General features: G+C 38.1%; 1 protein-coding gene across 1 annotated transcript in view; it reads right to left on the bottom strand.

Annotated features, from left to right (window-relative positions):
* Window positions 1-12,918, bottom strand: part of NT5DC1 (5'-nucleotidase domain containing 1) — a 151,285-nt gene that overhangs the window by 46,715 nt on the left and 91,652 nt on the right. The window contains exon 7 of the mRNA XM_052781323.1: window positions 4,526-4,700. Coding sequence (XP_052637283.1) covers window positions 4,526-4,700 — 175 coding nt within the window. The remainder of the gene's footprint in view (window positions 1-4,525; window positions 4,701-12,918) is intronic.

The raw sequence follows: 12,918 nt of genomic DNA, 5'->3' as shown, positions 1-12,918 counted from the left end.
ATTAACACAGCCAATTAAGTCTAAAGGGTGGTTTCACATACCCTGAAGTTGAAATGCCATTATGTTAGCTGAACTCTTCCTTCAGCCTCCACTAGCTGCTCTGACTAAATCCCTGCTGGCTACAGGGAGGTTAGACACGTGGCTCACAAATAAACACCTACCAAGTACGAGTCTTAATCTGCCAGCTGAATCCCACCACTAAATTCAGATTTTTCAAAGACCATTAGGTCCATAAGAATACAGATTGATATCTGAACTGTGGAAATCCCACCAATTTAAATGGGATTGAATGTTTCAGCATGGTATATAAGTGGGACATATTTATATTTAGGTATTTTTAGAGACCTGTATACAAGTCAGTAACATTCAAAGCCAATAGGAAAAATAGGGAATCCTGGGGAACACTCATGCCACCTGTCTTACCATGAGATGGACTATTTCTGGAGATGCCAGTTCTAGCAAGGGTCTTTATTTTAAGTAATCTAACCTCACTTATTTGAGCAAGTCCAGAGGAGGGCCATGAAGATGATCAGAGGGCTGGAGCACCTCTCCTATGAAGACAGGCTGAGAGAGTTGGGATTGTTCAGCCTGGAGAAGAGAAGGCTCCGGGGACACCTTATAGCAGCCTTCCAGTACCTAAAGGGGGGCTACAGGAAAGGTAGAGAGGGACTTTTTGCAAGGGCATGTAGTGATAGGACAAGGGGTAATGGCTTTACACTGAGAGAGGATCGATTTAGATCAGATGTAAGGCAGAAGTTCTTCACTGTGAGGGTGGTGAGGCACTGGAACAGGTTGCCTAGAGGCTGTGGATGCCCCATCCCTGGCAGTGTTCAAGGCCAGGTTGGATGGGGCTTTGAGCAACCTGGTCTAGTGGAAGGTGTCCCTGCCCATGGCAGGGGGGTTGGAACTAGGTGATCTTTAAGGTCGCTTCCAAATCAAACCATTCTGTGATTCTATGATTATTACATCATCAAACTGGGAACCAGAGCAAGAAATAATAACAATAATGCCTACCTACAAGTTTTGAAGTTACTAAAATATAAAATTAGACAAATGTTGCTTAAAAAGTGCGTTTTTTTTAATTATTGGAAAATGTAAACATTCCCCATCTATGACATATTTTATGTTATTATAAATGTTTCATTGCTTAGGTGATTTTACTGCCTATAGCATCCAAAAAATGATGGATACTCTTGCATGGAATAAAGATGTAACAGATGGCAAGCCCAGGATGGGTACAGGCACTAAAATGCTATCAACAGTAGAGGAAGTTTACTGGAACTAAACTAGCTAACTGTGTAATTTTCAGATAATCTACAATCTCCCATGAGACAGAGATATCTTAACAAATAACTGAATGCTCTCCTTATGAGCTTATCTTCAAGCTTTTATTTTGTGCTCTAAATTACATTCCAGCCTTAACACAGAATGTCTTTAAATTTCCTTCCTCTAACGACATTTTAGCTTTGTCTACTTTGTCTGCTTCACTCCACTTGTGACCATACATAAACCTCTACCTTTTTAAAAGAACCAGTATCAAATATGGCAATGATGTGTTTTTAAAATTAGCTTGTGTGTGGAAGATTCCAGAAGCTGAGCAAACAGGCATGGCTCTTCCATCCTTAGGTGAAAAGTATCGATAGAGGTAAACTTTTCAAATTAGCATACAGCGCAAATAATGCTTCCATGGGTAAGTTAAGCTTGAACTTTCCAAATAAAGCCAACACTTCAGGAGCACAACGAAGACTTGTGGGAACAGTTGTGAGTACTTTGTGTAAAAAATTTGAAACAGAACAGTTTTCACAACATTTGGTTAACTTTTTATTGATTTGTTGAAGAAAAATCTGTTTTGTGTGAAGAGAGGTGTTATCTGTGGTCTTTTTTGAATCATACTAAATCTTCTGTAAAAAGCTACTGATTTTATGAGAGCCTGTACCTTGTGTTACATTACTACGTAACATTATACATGATAAAATCCATTCCAGTTACTGCTTGTGCTTAGTATAGTGGCCTGTGGTTACAGTAAATGGCTAAGACAAAGGATAGGATGTATCTCACATAACTTTAGCCATCTAAAAATTGTATGCTGAATTCACAGCTAGTGATCTACACCACAGACAGAGCCAAGGGAGAAACATCCACATTCTTAGAAGGCAATTCATCCCACTTATTTCAGACATAATTCTATGGTACAGAATGAATTGCCAAGGATGATGCCCAGTGTCTTCTCTCCAGTAACCACAGAGGGAACCAAAATGACTAGCTTCAAAAACTTCCTAGCTTTTTGATGGCTAACATTCATGAAAAGGTGAAATGACACTCGGCTTCAGTGACTAGGTGATGACTGACTGATCTTTAGGTGTGCTCCTCCCAACACTTAAACATTCAGTTAACTGGACATGCATTCTCATGGTAGGTAAGCCTGAAAAGTCACACCATGATGTTGCTACTTGTGTGAATGAACTCGCACTTGCTTCTATAGGTTTGCACGCCTTATACACTGATCCCAGCAATATGTGTGTGCTCTGGCTGGGAAACTGTTCTCATTTTATTTCCAAATGAGATTTTCTCTTAGCCTTCCTCTGTCCTTACCAAAATGTCTTTCAGTTAAGGACTGCTTGGTCAGATGAACACAACTGGGATAGTTTGCTCATGAAATGGTAAATTGTACACTTAAGCATGAATTTCCCAGAGCTGATTTTATGTGGACAATAATTTCTTAGCCAAAAAGGAACTCTTAAATAAAGTGCAAAAAAGTTAACAGTTACAAGGTAATAATATTAGGAGTAAGAGGCTAAAACTTCACACACATCTCCACTGTTCATCTTTATCCTTGGGGTTTTTTGATGTAATACTACACAGTTCTGAACTTCTCAGTATCATATTGATTAACTGAAAGAAGTAGGGAAATAAATTAATGAAGGACTACATAGACATAATTCATAAGTGTTGATGTCAAGAATAAAATGCAGATAGCCTGGTCAAATTAAAGTTAAGGGTAGAGATAATACGTGTGAACCTAGACTATATTCCAGTACTGCAAAAAGCAGCATTGGTGTGTAGAGTATTATTGTCTGATATAAGAGGTATGCAACAAACAAAAGCAATAAAATGTTTAGAATTATTTTCAGGAAAAAAAGACTTCAGTAATGTCTAATGGACAGTGGAGTAGTCAGTTCTCCAGAAGATGTCTTGGAAGCCACATTGCATGAGTCACTGGAAAACATGATTGTAATAAACACTGTAGAACATCCTAAACTTATGTGGAAAGAGGGTGATCCAGTATCCTTCTAGCAGAACATCTCTTTTCTGTCTTTTGAAAGGCAACCGACTCTCTCTGCTACATTGCTTACTATCTTCCAGCAGGATCTCTACAGCTGCCTTAAACAGCTGAAACATTATTCACCGAGGAAAAAGAAAGCCAAAATCATTATATGTGGCCAAGAATTTAGTTTTATACCAAATTTTCAGTCAGCAAACAACTAGACAGAACTACACAAAAGAGTTAATCACAGGCATCTTACTCATAAGGAGAGTTGCATTTTGTGAGGAGGTAGATTTTCCCCTCAAATGAGCAAGTATAATGTTCATGCAAGGCAGTGGGAACTGGCACAGCTGATGCTCCATTTAGCATTTAGTCAAGCAAGTACAAAAGAGAAGTGATACTGGCAGGACTGGTTTTGGAAGGTAGCTCTGTTTTTCACCTTACCTGTGGTTTTCTTACTGCATCGCTGTATTCACTCTGCTGTTCCCTTGCATATCCAGATAGCCAAGGTCGGCTCGCATTGCCCTACTTTGTTTCTTTGATTCTTTTACTAAATAGCCTCACCGTGTCACCCACCTAGCTATTTGCATCACTGATTAATTTGTTTCTAGGGGTGTAAGTGATGGTTCTGCTGAATTTCACTGAATTTGACTTGACTGGTCATGTTCTTAACATTACAGCTAAAAATAGCTGTTGTGATGAGCAACTACAATCTCAACCAATTACTAAGTGCAACAAACTACCTGTTTTATCTTTTCTGTTGTGATCTGTAAATGCACATTTCTCATGCACAACCACCTCTTGGAAAACACCATTGGGAAGAAGTATTTGTAAGCTTTTCCATGCAGATTTACTGCAAGGAAATGAAATATTACTACTACTTGCGCTCACCACTGGAGAAGCACAGAAAGGAAGTGGCTTGTGTAAGAGAGTCTAGCAAAAACTTATGATAAAATTGGGATTCAGATGATGTATTGAGTGTTGGCCTGAAAATATTCCCTGTCATCTTCAATCCCATCATGATGCCCGGAAAAGATGCAGGATATAAGTGAGCTGTGGGTCAGATACAGCTCACAGGCTCACAGATGGACTACCTTGCCTCGAGTACCCTGTAACACTCCAGTAGAGAGAGGCCCACCAGAAACCTCAGATCCAAATAATTCACAACACATCAAGAAACTCAAATTAACTTCCCTATAGCTCGGGCTTATCTCCAGTTGCTGTCTGTCAGATATAATTTGAAATGGACATTGCACTTACCCAAGAATATGTTCACACAGGAGCCTGCAATAGTCACTGTGAGAACTAGTAATTAATAGCAGAATCTTCCCAGCACTCTTCAGTTGTTTCAGCCACTTTTTTACAGACTCAGGACATGTTTGTAAATATTTGTCTGGATGATTTTTCACTTCTGGGAAGTATGTCCCACAGTCTTCTGAAAAATTAAAACATAATTATGTATTATCCAATCCTGCTCACAAACCACTTAATCCACACAAAATACCCTTTTATGTGCAAACAATACAATTGTAAAAAGGCGAAGCAAAGTTTAAAATTTTCCCTGGGTTGTAACTCAATATAAACCAAAACCCAATCAAACCAAGAGGATACACTGTAGCAGAAAGAAGTTTGTATGACTTTGCTCTTTTATTATGGAATTTCCATAGTTATTTTCTTCGATGTTCTTTTGCTCATAAGAGTAAATAATACATAAATTACAGATTATAGTCTTACACAGCAAGTAATTACTTCCTGTTGCCTTTGCTCAATTTCTGGATACTGAATTTGTGATTTTAAAATGAGTTTAATGTTTAGAAAATGATAAGGACCTGAAAATCCCAAGAACATCAGTTCAGTTACTTCTGACACTTTAGGTTAGCATAGTCTGATCAATAACATCCATTTTAATATTTTTGCATTTTTTACAACTAGTACTTTATCTATGAAAGATTGATAAACAAACTGGCAAAGACTCACAGGTATGTGGAATACTAGGAACAGATGTAAAAAACCCCCCAATTCCAATTCCAGATTCAATAATGCTCTTTTTGCAGAATATAACAGCAATAGAATTTTGCAAATACACCTGGAATGTAAGATTTTAAGTGTGCAGTAACACTAAGTTGGCAGTAAAGGTTACCTATTCATTAAAGTCACCAGTAAATATTTACCTTGTTATAACCCATAGCTGCTTTACTAAGACATCAAATTAACATTGAACTTACCTTTTTTTATCATCCCTAAGACTACAAATTTCCTCTGTGCTCAAACTCTCTGTAACCAAAAATGTCAAGCTAATTGAAGGTCTAAAAAGAAATATAATAATTGTAGAGACAGAAATGATACCAAGTATCTGGCTCTCAGTCTGCGTGTGTTATAGTATAATGAACATCATCATAGAAGATTATTTTTCTTCCAGCATTTGTTCTATATGCAACTGTCTGTGGTCAACTTTGCTGAATGATTTAATAAATCCCAGACATTACTTAGCCTTCTGGTATGTGAGTAATGCTATCCTCTAGTTTGAAAAAATAAGATTTAAACCACTTGAACTTTAGCTATTTAATGAAAGAGAACATGTATGTTTGAAACAGTGGTATCGAAGAAAGACTGAAAGATGCTGGGTGCTAAACATAACACTATTTCATAAATTACACATTCAAACTTCTACAGATGGCAGGAAAAAAAGTCTTCCAAAAGAAGTTTTGAATCGGCTGTTATCACTCTAACTAGACAGGAGGCAAAAATGTCTTATTCTGTACTGTTACTTGACAGATTTCTTCCCTAAAGCTACAGAGTGGACTACTATATCTGAGAAAAGTCTCTCAAACAAAATCTCCCAACTCATAACCAGGTCACTATTCCTGTTCTTCATAGTATTTAGGTTAGGCTGTATAACAGCATGTACCAGAGGAATATGAGCCTGTTCCTGCAGCCAGCATTATGGGATGCCACGACATTTGCCTTGAGAGCTAGCCAAGACCAATGATTTTTTTGATTAAACAAAGCAGATTTATGAAAGCAAGTTTCCTGTAGTGTTTCCCCTCACTCTTTCCTGGGGCGTGAATATTGTTTGGGATGAGCAATATAGTTTTCAGAAGCTGAAGCTGCATTATTTTTTTCGGTATTATCATTAGTAATTATATTTCATATGCTATGTTATGACAATTTTTCTTCTTTGTTGTTTTGGAAAGCACACAACATTATATGAGAATGAAGGGGGACACAAACAAAGCAGGCTTGGCATTAGCTCTCACAGGTTCAAACAATTTAAAAGAAAGATGGCAAAGTTCACTTATATATACAGTGATCTATCACTCTTTTTACCCTAAGGTAAAAAGATCTATTTTCTATGAACTTTACTGTTGGACACTCTTTGTTTTTCTTTCCTTATCAAATGCTTCCCACCCTCTGTTGACCATTCTTTGATGTGCAACTAATTTAAAGACTTTCAGTAAATTTAATCAACACTGTCTTCTTTATCCATACTCTGTGCAGTATCTGCTATGTGATAAATGTATGATATTTGGTCTTTGAGTTACATCTGTATTGGAAAAGGTCAACAACTCTGGATTCAACATATGAACTGAAAGAGAGTCTTATTCTAGTTTTCTATCCAGACCCTGAAGCCCAACTGTTAACTGCAGACAAGCAATGAATCAGTTCTTGACACTGGGATCTGAAGTTTGCCTCTGGGCTCTTTGCCATATCAGGCAGAGATACCTTAGAAAAACCCTCATTAAAGCATACTCTACTCTAATTAGGCCAACATGGCCCAGGAAAGTAGAGTTTAACTTAATTCCTAACAGGCTATTGCATCTGGTGAAGACAATTTGGTTGAATATATACTCATACCTGTAAAGGAGTTTAACCACCAAAGCTTGCAAGATTTTATTGAAAGCCAAATAAAATAAAAGCTGAAAACCTCGCTCGTTATCCCAGGCCAATAGCCAGTTTTGAGGAGGACAGCAGAACCATAGGCACCTTGTTGGCAAAAAGAATTGTGGAAGTACTAACATGTGATGGAGAAATAGCATCATGTCAAGCCTTCACAAACAAATGGAATGATTTGACAGCGAGAAATGAAAGCACTTTTTCCCAGGGTATATATTACCACTATGCCATATGCTGCGCTTTGTTTTTCTAAAGCAGAAAAACCATAAAAATAATAAGAAAACTCTATTGACCAAAGAGTCAGTGAGAAATCAGAAAAGAACTAATTTTACCAGAGCCAACAGAAGAAAGGAGAAAGTGTGTTAATGGTAATAAGAGTGATTTTATGCAACTGTCATAGAGCTCTGTTCTTGAAAAACAAAAAAGGAATTCTTCAGATAAACACCATTCTTGAGAAGTAAGAAATGTCTCTAGCCTGCAGTACCTTCCTGATAATGCTTATGGACCATCCAAGTTTCAAAATACTCTTAAAAATGGAACTATAAGCACGCTTTAGAGATGCTTTGTTGGTCCACAAATTCACTGTATCAAAATGGGGGACTTGTGGTCACCACCATATCTACAACTGACAGTTTGCTATGTGTACACTGCCTAAAATAAAATCTCTACATTCTCATCTCCCTGTTTTATGAATATCACTTAGCATGTGCCTATATGGATATTGACATGTATTAATGTGTACCCACAAATCAGCGAAAGCAAAACAACAATAACAAAACAAATGTCCCAACTTTCGCCTCAGATGTATCTCTTTATTGGTGTCAGTTATCTGTATGCATGCCAAAGCCTACACTAGTAACCTCTGGCTCTTTGGCAGTGTGAACACTTTCTCAAAATACAAGAAAGCATGTCATCAAAAAAATGGAAACAAGAAGACCGTGACAATCAACACAACAATCAACATATTTACCCCTGTGACTGTATGAGAAAACTTAATCCAATGATGTGGAGCAGGAAAGCAAATGTCTAAGCATTTTATGCTCAACATTGTTATTTATTACATATATGTTGCCATGGAGCGAATGCAGTTTTTCAGTTTCCATTCTTGTTACTAAACAACTTAGAGTTTATCTGAAATCTCTGAAATATAGTCTGGGATAGCAAATTAGCAACTAGCCTCTGTAGGGATTTCTAATCATCTTCCAAATACACTTCCAAAAATGATTGCCTTTGCAGTCCATTAAGTATCCTTTCAGAAAAACACATTTCCTTTTTAAGCAGAAGACAGAAATATAAGCAATTAAAATGAGTTGTCTAGAACTGCCACATATTAAAGTCCTGCCAGAACCTCTTATCAGATCTACGTCCTGTTGTATTTTCAAAGCAATATAATTTTCTCTGTGTATATTATCAGAGGCTGCCTTAGTGTCCAGTTTGGGGTTTGTTTTTTTCTTGTCTCATCTGACATTGTAATTTGATCAAGATGTTCTTTGCATCGTCTTGCCTTACAGTTTAATTGCTTCTAATACGGCTGTGATAGCAAGTGTGATGGGAATTATGTATAGCTGGAAATGCAGAACCCCCAGACCAAACTCAGAAAGAGCCTGTACAATGCTTGCAATGACTGGCAGAAGTCCTCCAGCACAGACAATAATCCAGTCTTTATTCCAACCGCCCTCCTCTACTACAGTCGCAAAATTACTTTATTGAAGTATGCAGTTTGATGTGCTAATACAACACCTCTATTTGGGGAAAAAATAATTGTGGATTTCTCTTGTGCTCTTTATTACACCACTTCTCTTTGGCAAGGTCAGTTTACACCCCACTGGCTCTGGACTCCTTTGGACTCAATGTCTGTAAATCCCCACTACCAGGACACCGCAGTTTTCATCCCTTAACTATTACTTGCATTATAAAAAAGGCAAATGTTCAAGAGGCATGTTTCTGGCAAGGTTTCAGTCCAGAACTAAAACACAGGAACACAGTGTATTTTTTAGTATTGTCACTGCTTCTAAGGGGCACCTACTTGATTAAATTAGAAAGAATTTATCCGCTATTTATATGATTTAGCTAAGCAGAGAGGTATGAGGCTAAAAAAATCCCTAGAATTCAGCAAAGAAAAATAAACTTTCAGCTGCCAATTTGTAGCTTGTATTTAGTGGCTTTAACAACTAATGATCTCTTACAATGAAAGTAGTATTTGGGAATGTGACTTTTCTCTCTTTTAAATGGAAAGGCAATTTGTTAGTTTAGCTATTAATGCCCATAGCCAGATTCCCTGCAGCTCTGATGTGAGTAAGAACTTACACCTCCTCCCTAATTTTTGTCTGAATGCAGGCTTGTAGGTAACAGTTCTTAATTTGATGAACAGAGTAGAGCTGAAATAAGGTGTTACTATCAACAATGGTGCAGACAACTTAGATTCATTGTATATTGCTTTCCACTGTAGTCTTACAGCACTTTGGGTTTTTAGAGTGAACAGAGACACTTCTTTGACCATTGTTTTTGTCTTCTTCTCTTGTCTAAATAAACATATCCAACAACTAACATGTGCGTTCAACAGAAACACAAGAAAAATACTTTCATTACAGAAGATTTTGCAAAAGAATTTAAGTTTCATTTCATGAAAGCAAGTAGAGGAGAAAGGGGGGTGATGGTTAAAATTATATTAGACAAGTTGTCTTTCACTTCCTTTCATTTAAGCTCAAGTGTGTATTCTAGTAGGAGCAGCAGAAGCAAAACGAGAGACAGAGGGAAGGAAATGTTAACATAAAGCAAGATAAGAAAGGAGAGTGAAGCATTAAGCAGGGATGACTGGGCAAAATATGGTTACATTCTGGAGGCCTGGCTTCAGGCAGATATCAGGAACAGGGAGCAGCAGGAAGAGATAAATCATCCCTCTCCTTCTCCCAGGAGATAAAGATGTTTATAAACAGAATAAAAGGATGAGAGTCCAGGAAGATAGGAGGTTAGGAAGAGGCAAATGTCATAAGAGCAAAAAAAGAAGTGTGATGGATGTAAAATATTCTGTATTTTTATGTTTTCTGCAATTGTCTCAACTCCTTACTGTGCAGTTTCTTAACAGACCAAAGGGTTAAGGATCCTGATCTAGTTCAGGCAGGAAGAATACTAGCTATTTACACCTCTTAGTTAACTAGGAGCAGACATGAAAAGAGGATACTGAGTTTGAAGACAAAGGAGATGTTAGTATTATGGTACCAAATCTCTCGTTCTCACCTGAAAAAAAAAGAGAGAAGCAGCATTTGTGGGAGGAAAGAAGGGAAAAAAAGGAGTATGGGTGAGTTGGCCAGTGGAGACCAGGAATTCAGAATGACACCTCAGTGAGTCGCTGCCCATCATGAGGCTGAACTTGGCAGCATGATGAACCTCTGCTTGTCGTAGCTAAGAATTAGCTTGTGTGCTCAGATATATGAGTGGCTGCTTACAAAGCAGAGTATCTTTCAAGCTACTCTTGTATGTGCAAGTAGAACGGAATGGGAAAAAAAATGGAAGAAATGACAGAAATCAGACAGATGAGAGGAGCTAGGAAATATGAAGAATAATGAAAAATAGACCAGTATTAAGGATAAGTTGTATTCTATTAATAATGCATACCCATAGATAGGGAACATGTATTAGTATGTCAGATCAAATTAAAGAGGAAACTTTTCCTCCTATGTTCTCAGAAAAGTAAGGATTTTTATTATCACAGAGTAAACACTCTGCATGTGGCACTTCAGTTTTGAACAAATCACATGTTACCAATGGAAATACAGGAACATATGTGTCTTTTGCATGTGTATCTGTTAAAGAAAATGTTTACAGCTCATGTAACATTAACCTTCTCAATATTTTTAGCAATGTCCAGCTCTGGTCAGGCAGAAATAGATGGTATTTTCTAAAATAATAAACTATTTACCAGTGATGACAACTCTATGTTCACCTTGATTAATTTCAAGGGGGTGACCATAAGGTAAGGATCCGTGGTGGGCTAGGGAAAACATGACTCCTTAGATTAATAGTGACTGCAGGGCTATATAAATATTTAATATACTGAACGAAACACTTCAGCAGAACACACACAAAACATCACCTCTGCAAATATTTCATGGGTCACTTCCTCTTCTACTTGTTTTCTATTCCTGTGGCCTATGAGAAGCTTACTGCAAAAAATTAAAATGATTTGGTAGCTAAAGATAGGTCTCAAACTAAAAGGCGGCTGAACGACTAGAGATTCTTCTAAGGAAGCCAAGAGTGGCTGTTGTTTCTTCTGGTCTGATATAACGAGGCAGGAACCACCACGCTCCCTCCCACCCTCGCATTTCTGAGGTGAGATTCCCATGCCAAAGGCTGTCAGGAACAGCACAGGACCTTTAGCTATATTTAAAAGGAAGTTATAATTTCAAAATTAGAGGCTATTGCTCCTCTGCCACCTCTTAGCTGAACATCACCCAGCCACCCCGCTATCTGTGTTTCACAGTGGACCGAAGACCTACGATGGCCAACCCAGAACCTCAAGGCTGCAGGTTTCAGGGCTGACTAACTAAAGTCAGCTTCAAGGTGAGGCTGTATCTTTTCTTGAAAACATAACTTGTTAACTACTTTTTCCCAAAAGCCTTTTAAGTGAGCTTAAAAACTACCATTTCCTGACACTCCCCCTACCCCCTTCTGAAAGAACAACCCCATTCAGTCTGTCCCTAATCTTCACCCTCTTGCTTCCTAGTCCTGCCTCATCTCCCACTGCAGTGTCCTGGCTGGAGAACAGCCAAGGCTCCTAGGAGGGCAATGCCACAGCCAGATGCTTGCGTGTTTTTTTGCATGTAGAGTTATTCTTGCTTCTTGTTGAGGTCCACGGACACTGGAAGAGAAAGCCAGGCTATTTTAACGTTATTTGTTCTTATTAGTGTTCCCAAATGGCTGAGACCAGCCCAGACCACTTCTACCTTGCTGGTACAACCGCTCCCACTGCCAGAGTTAGCCCCACTCTGCAGTCCTTGCCCTGTCTCATCCCATGCTTGCAGATCCCTTCCTTTAGTAAAGGGTAACAACACAAAAAAAATGAGAAGCACATGGTACGTGGCAAAGTTTGCAGCCTGATTTCATGAGGACTGCTAACACATGACATTTGTTAGAAAGGTGTCTAGATGAGGGTAGTTTGAATGACCTTCCATAGTTTTGTACATGCAAAACTTGGAAACAGCATTTCTTTCTTTCCTTGTTTTTTCTTTTCCTTCTGGTTTTATGTTAATATTTACATCAACACAGCAATGTTTCCACAGTACACTACAAAGCAGGAAGGATGTACTTTGAAGGTAGGACAGGATCTATTGCTACATTTTAGAGGAAATTATTTCTTTCTCAAAATAATTCACTTCCTTGCTTTACATTACCATGCTAGTTTGCAGTGTAACAGACCAGATTTATCAAACCGTATGAGAGCAATTAATTTGTGATGACACTTTTGCAGCCCACGGGCTGAGCACTAAACCCATGCAGAGGTAACTACCATTTGTTGGGAAAACATACTCAGTTAAATCAGTCTGATTCTTCAGAACTTCATAATCCCTACTGCAATGTGTGAACATCTAAAGTGAATATTCCACAGGTGGAAAAATCTGTTTTGTTCCATGGTCAAGAATATCTTCTTATAGGATTCATGCAACACACTTACCTATGCTTGCAAGTAAAAGACAGAAAGGTGGTATAGTGATTACTCAAAGCAACAAAATCCACATTTTTTCCTCCTGTTAAAGATTTAC

This window comes from Harpia harpyja, chromosome 3 (genome assembly GCF_026419915.1).
Source record: "Harpia harpyja isolate bHarHar1 chromosome 3, bHarHar1 primary haplotype, whole genome shotgun sequence".
Classification (NCBI taxonomy): domain Eukaryota; kingdom Metazoa; phylum Chordata; class Aves; order Accipitriformes; family Accipitridae; genus Harpia; species Harpia harpyja.
This window is presented reverse-complemented; position numbering and strand designations above follow the sequence as displayed.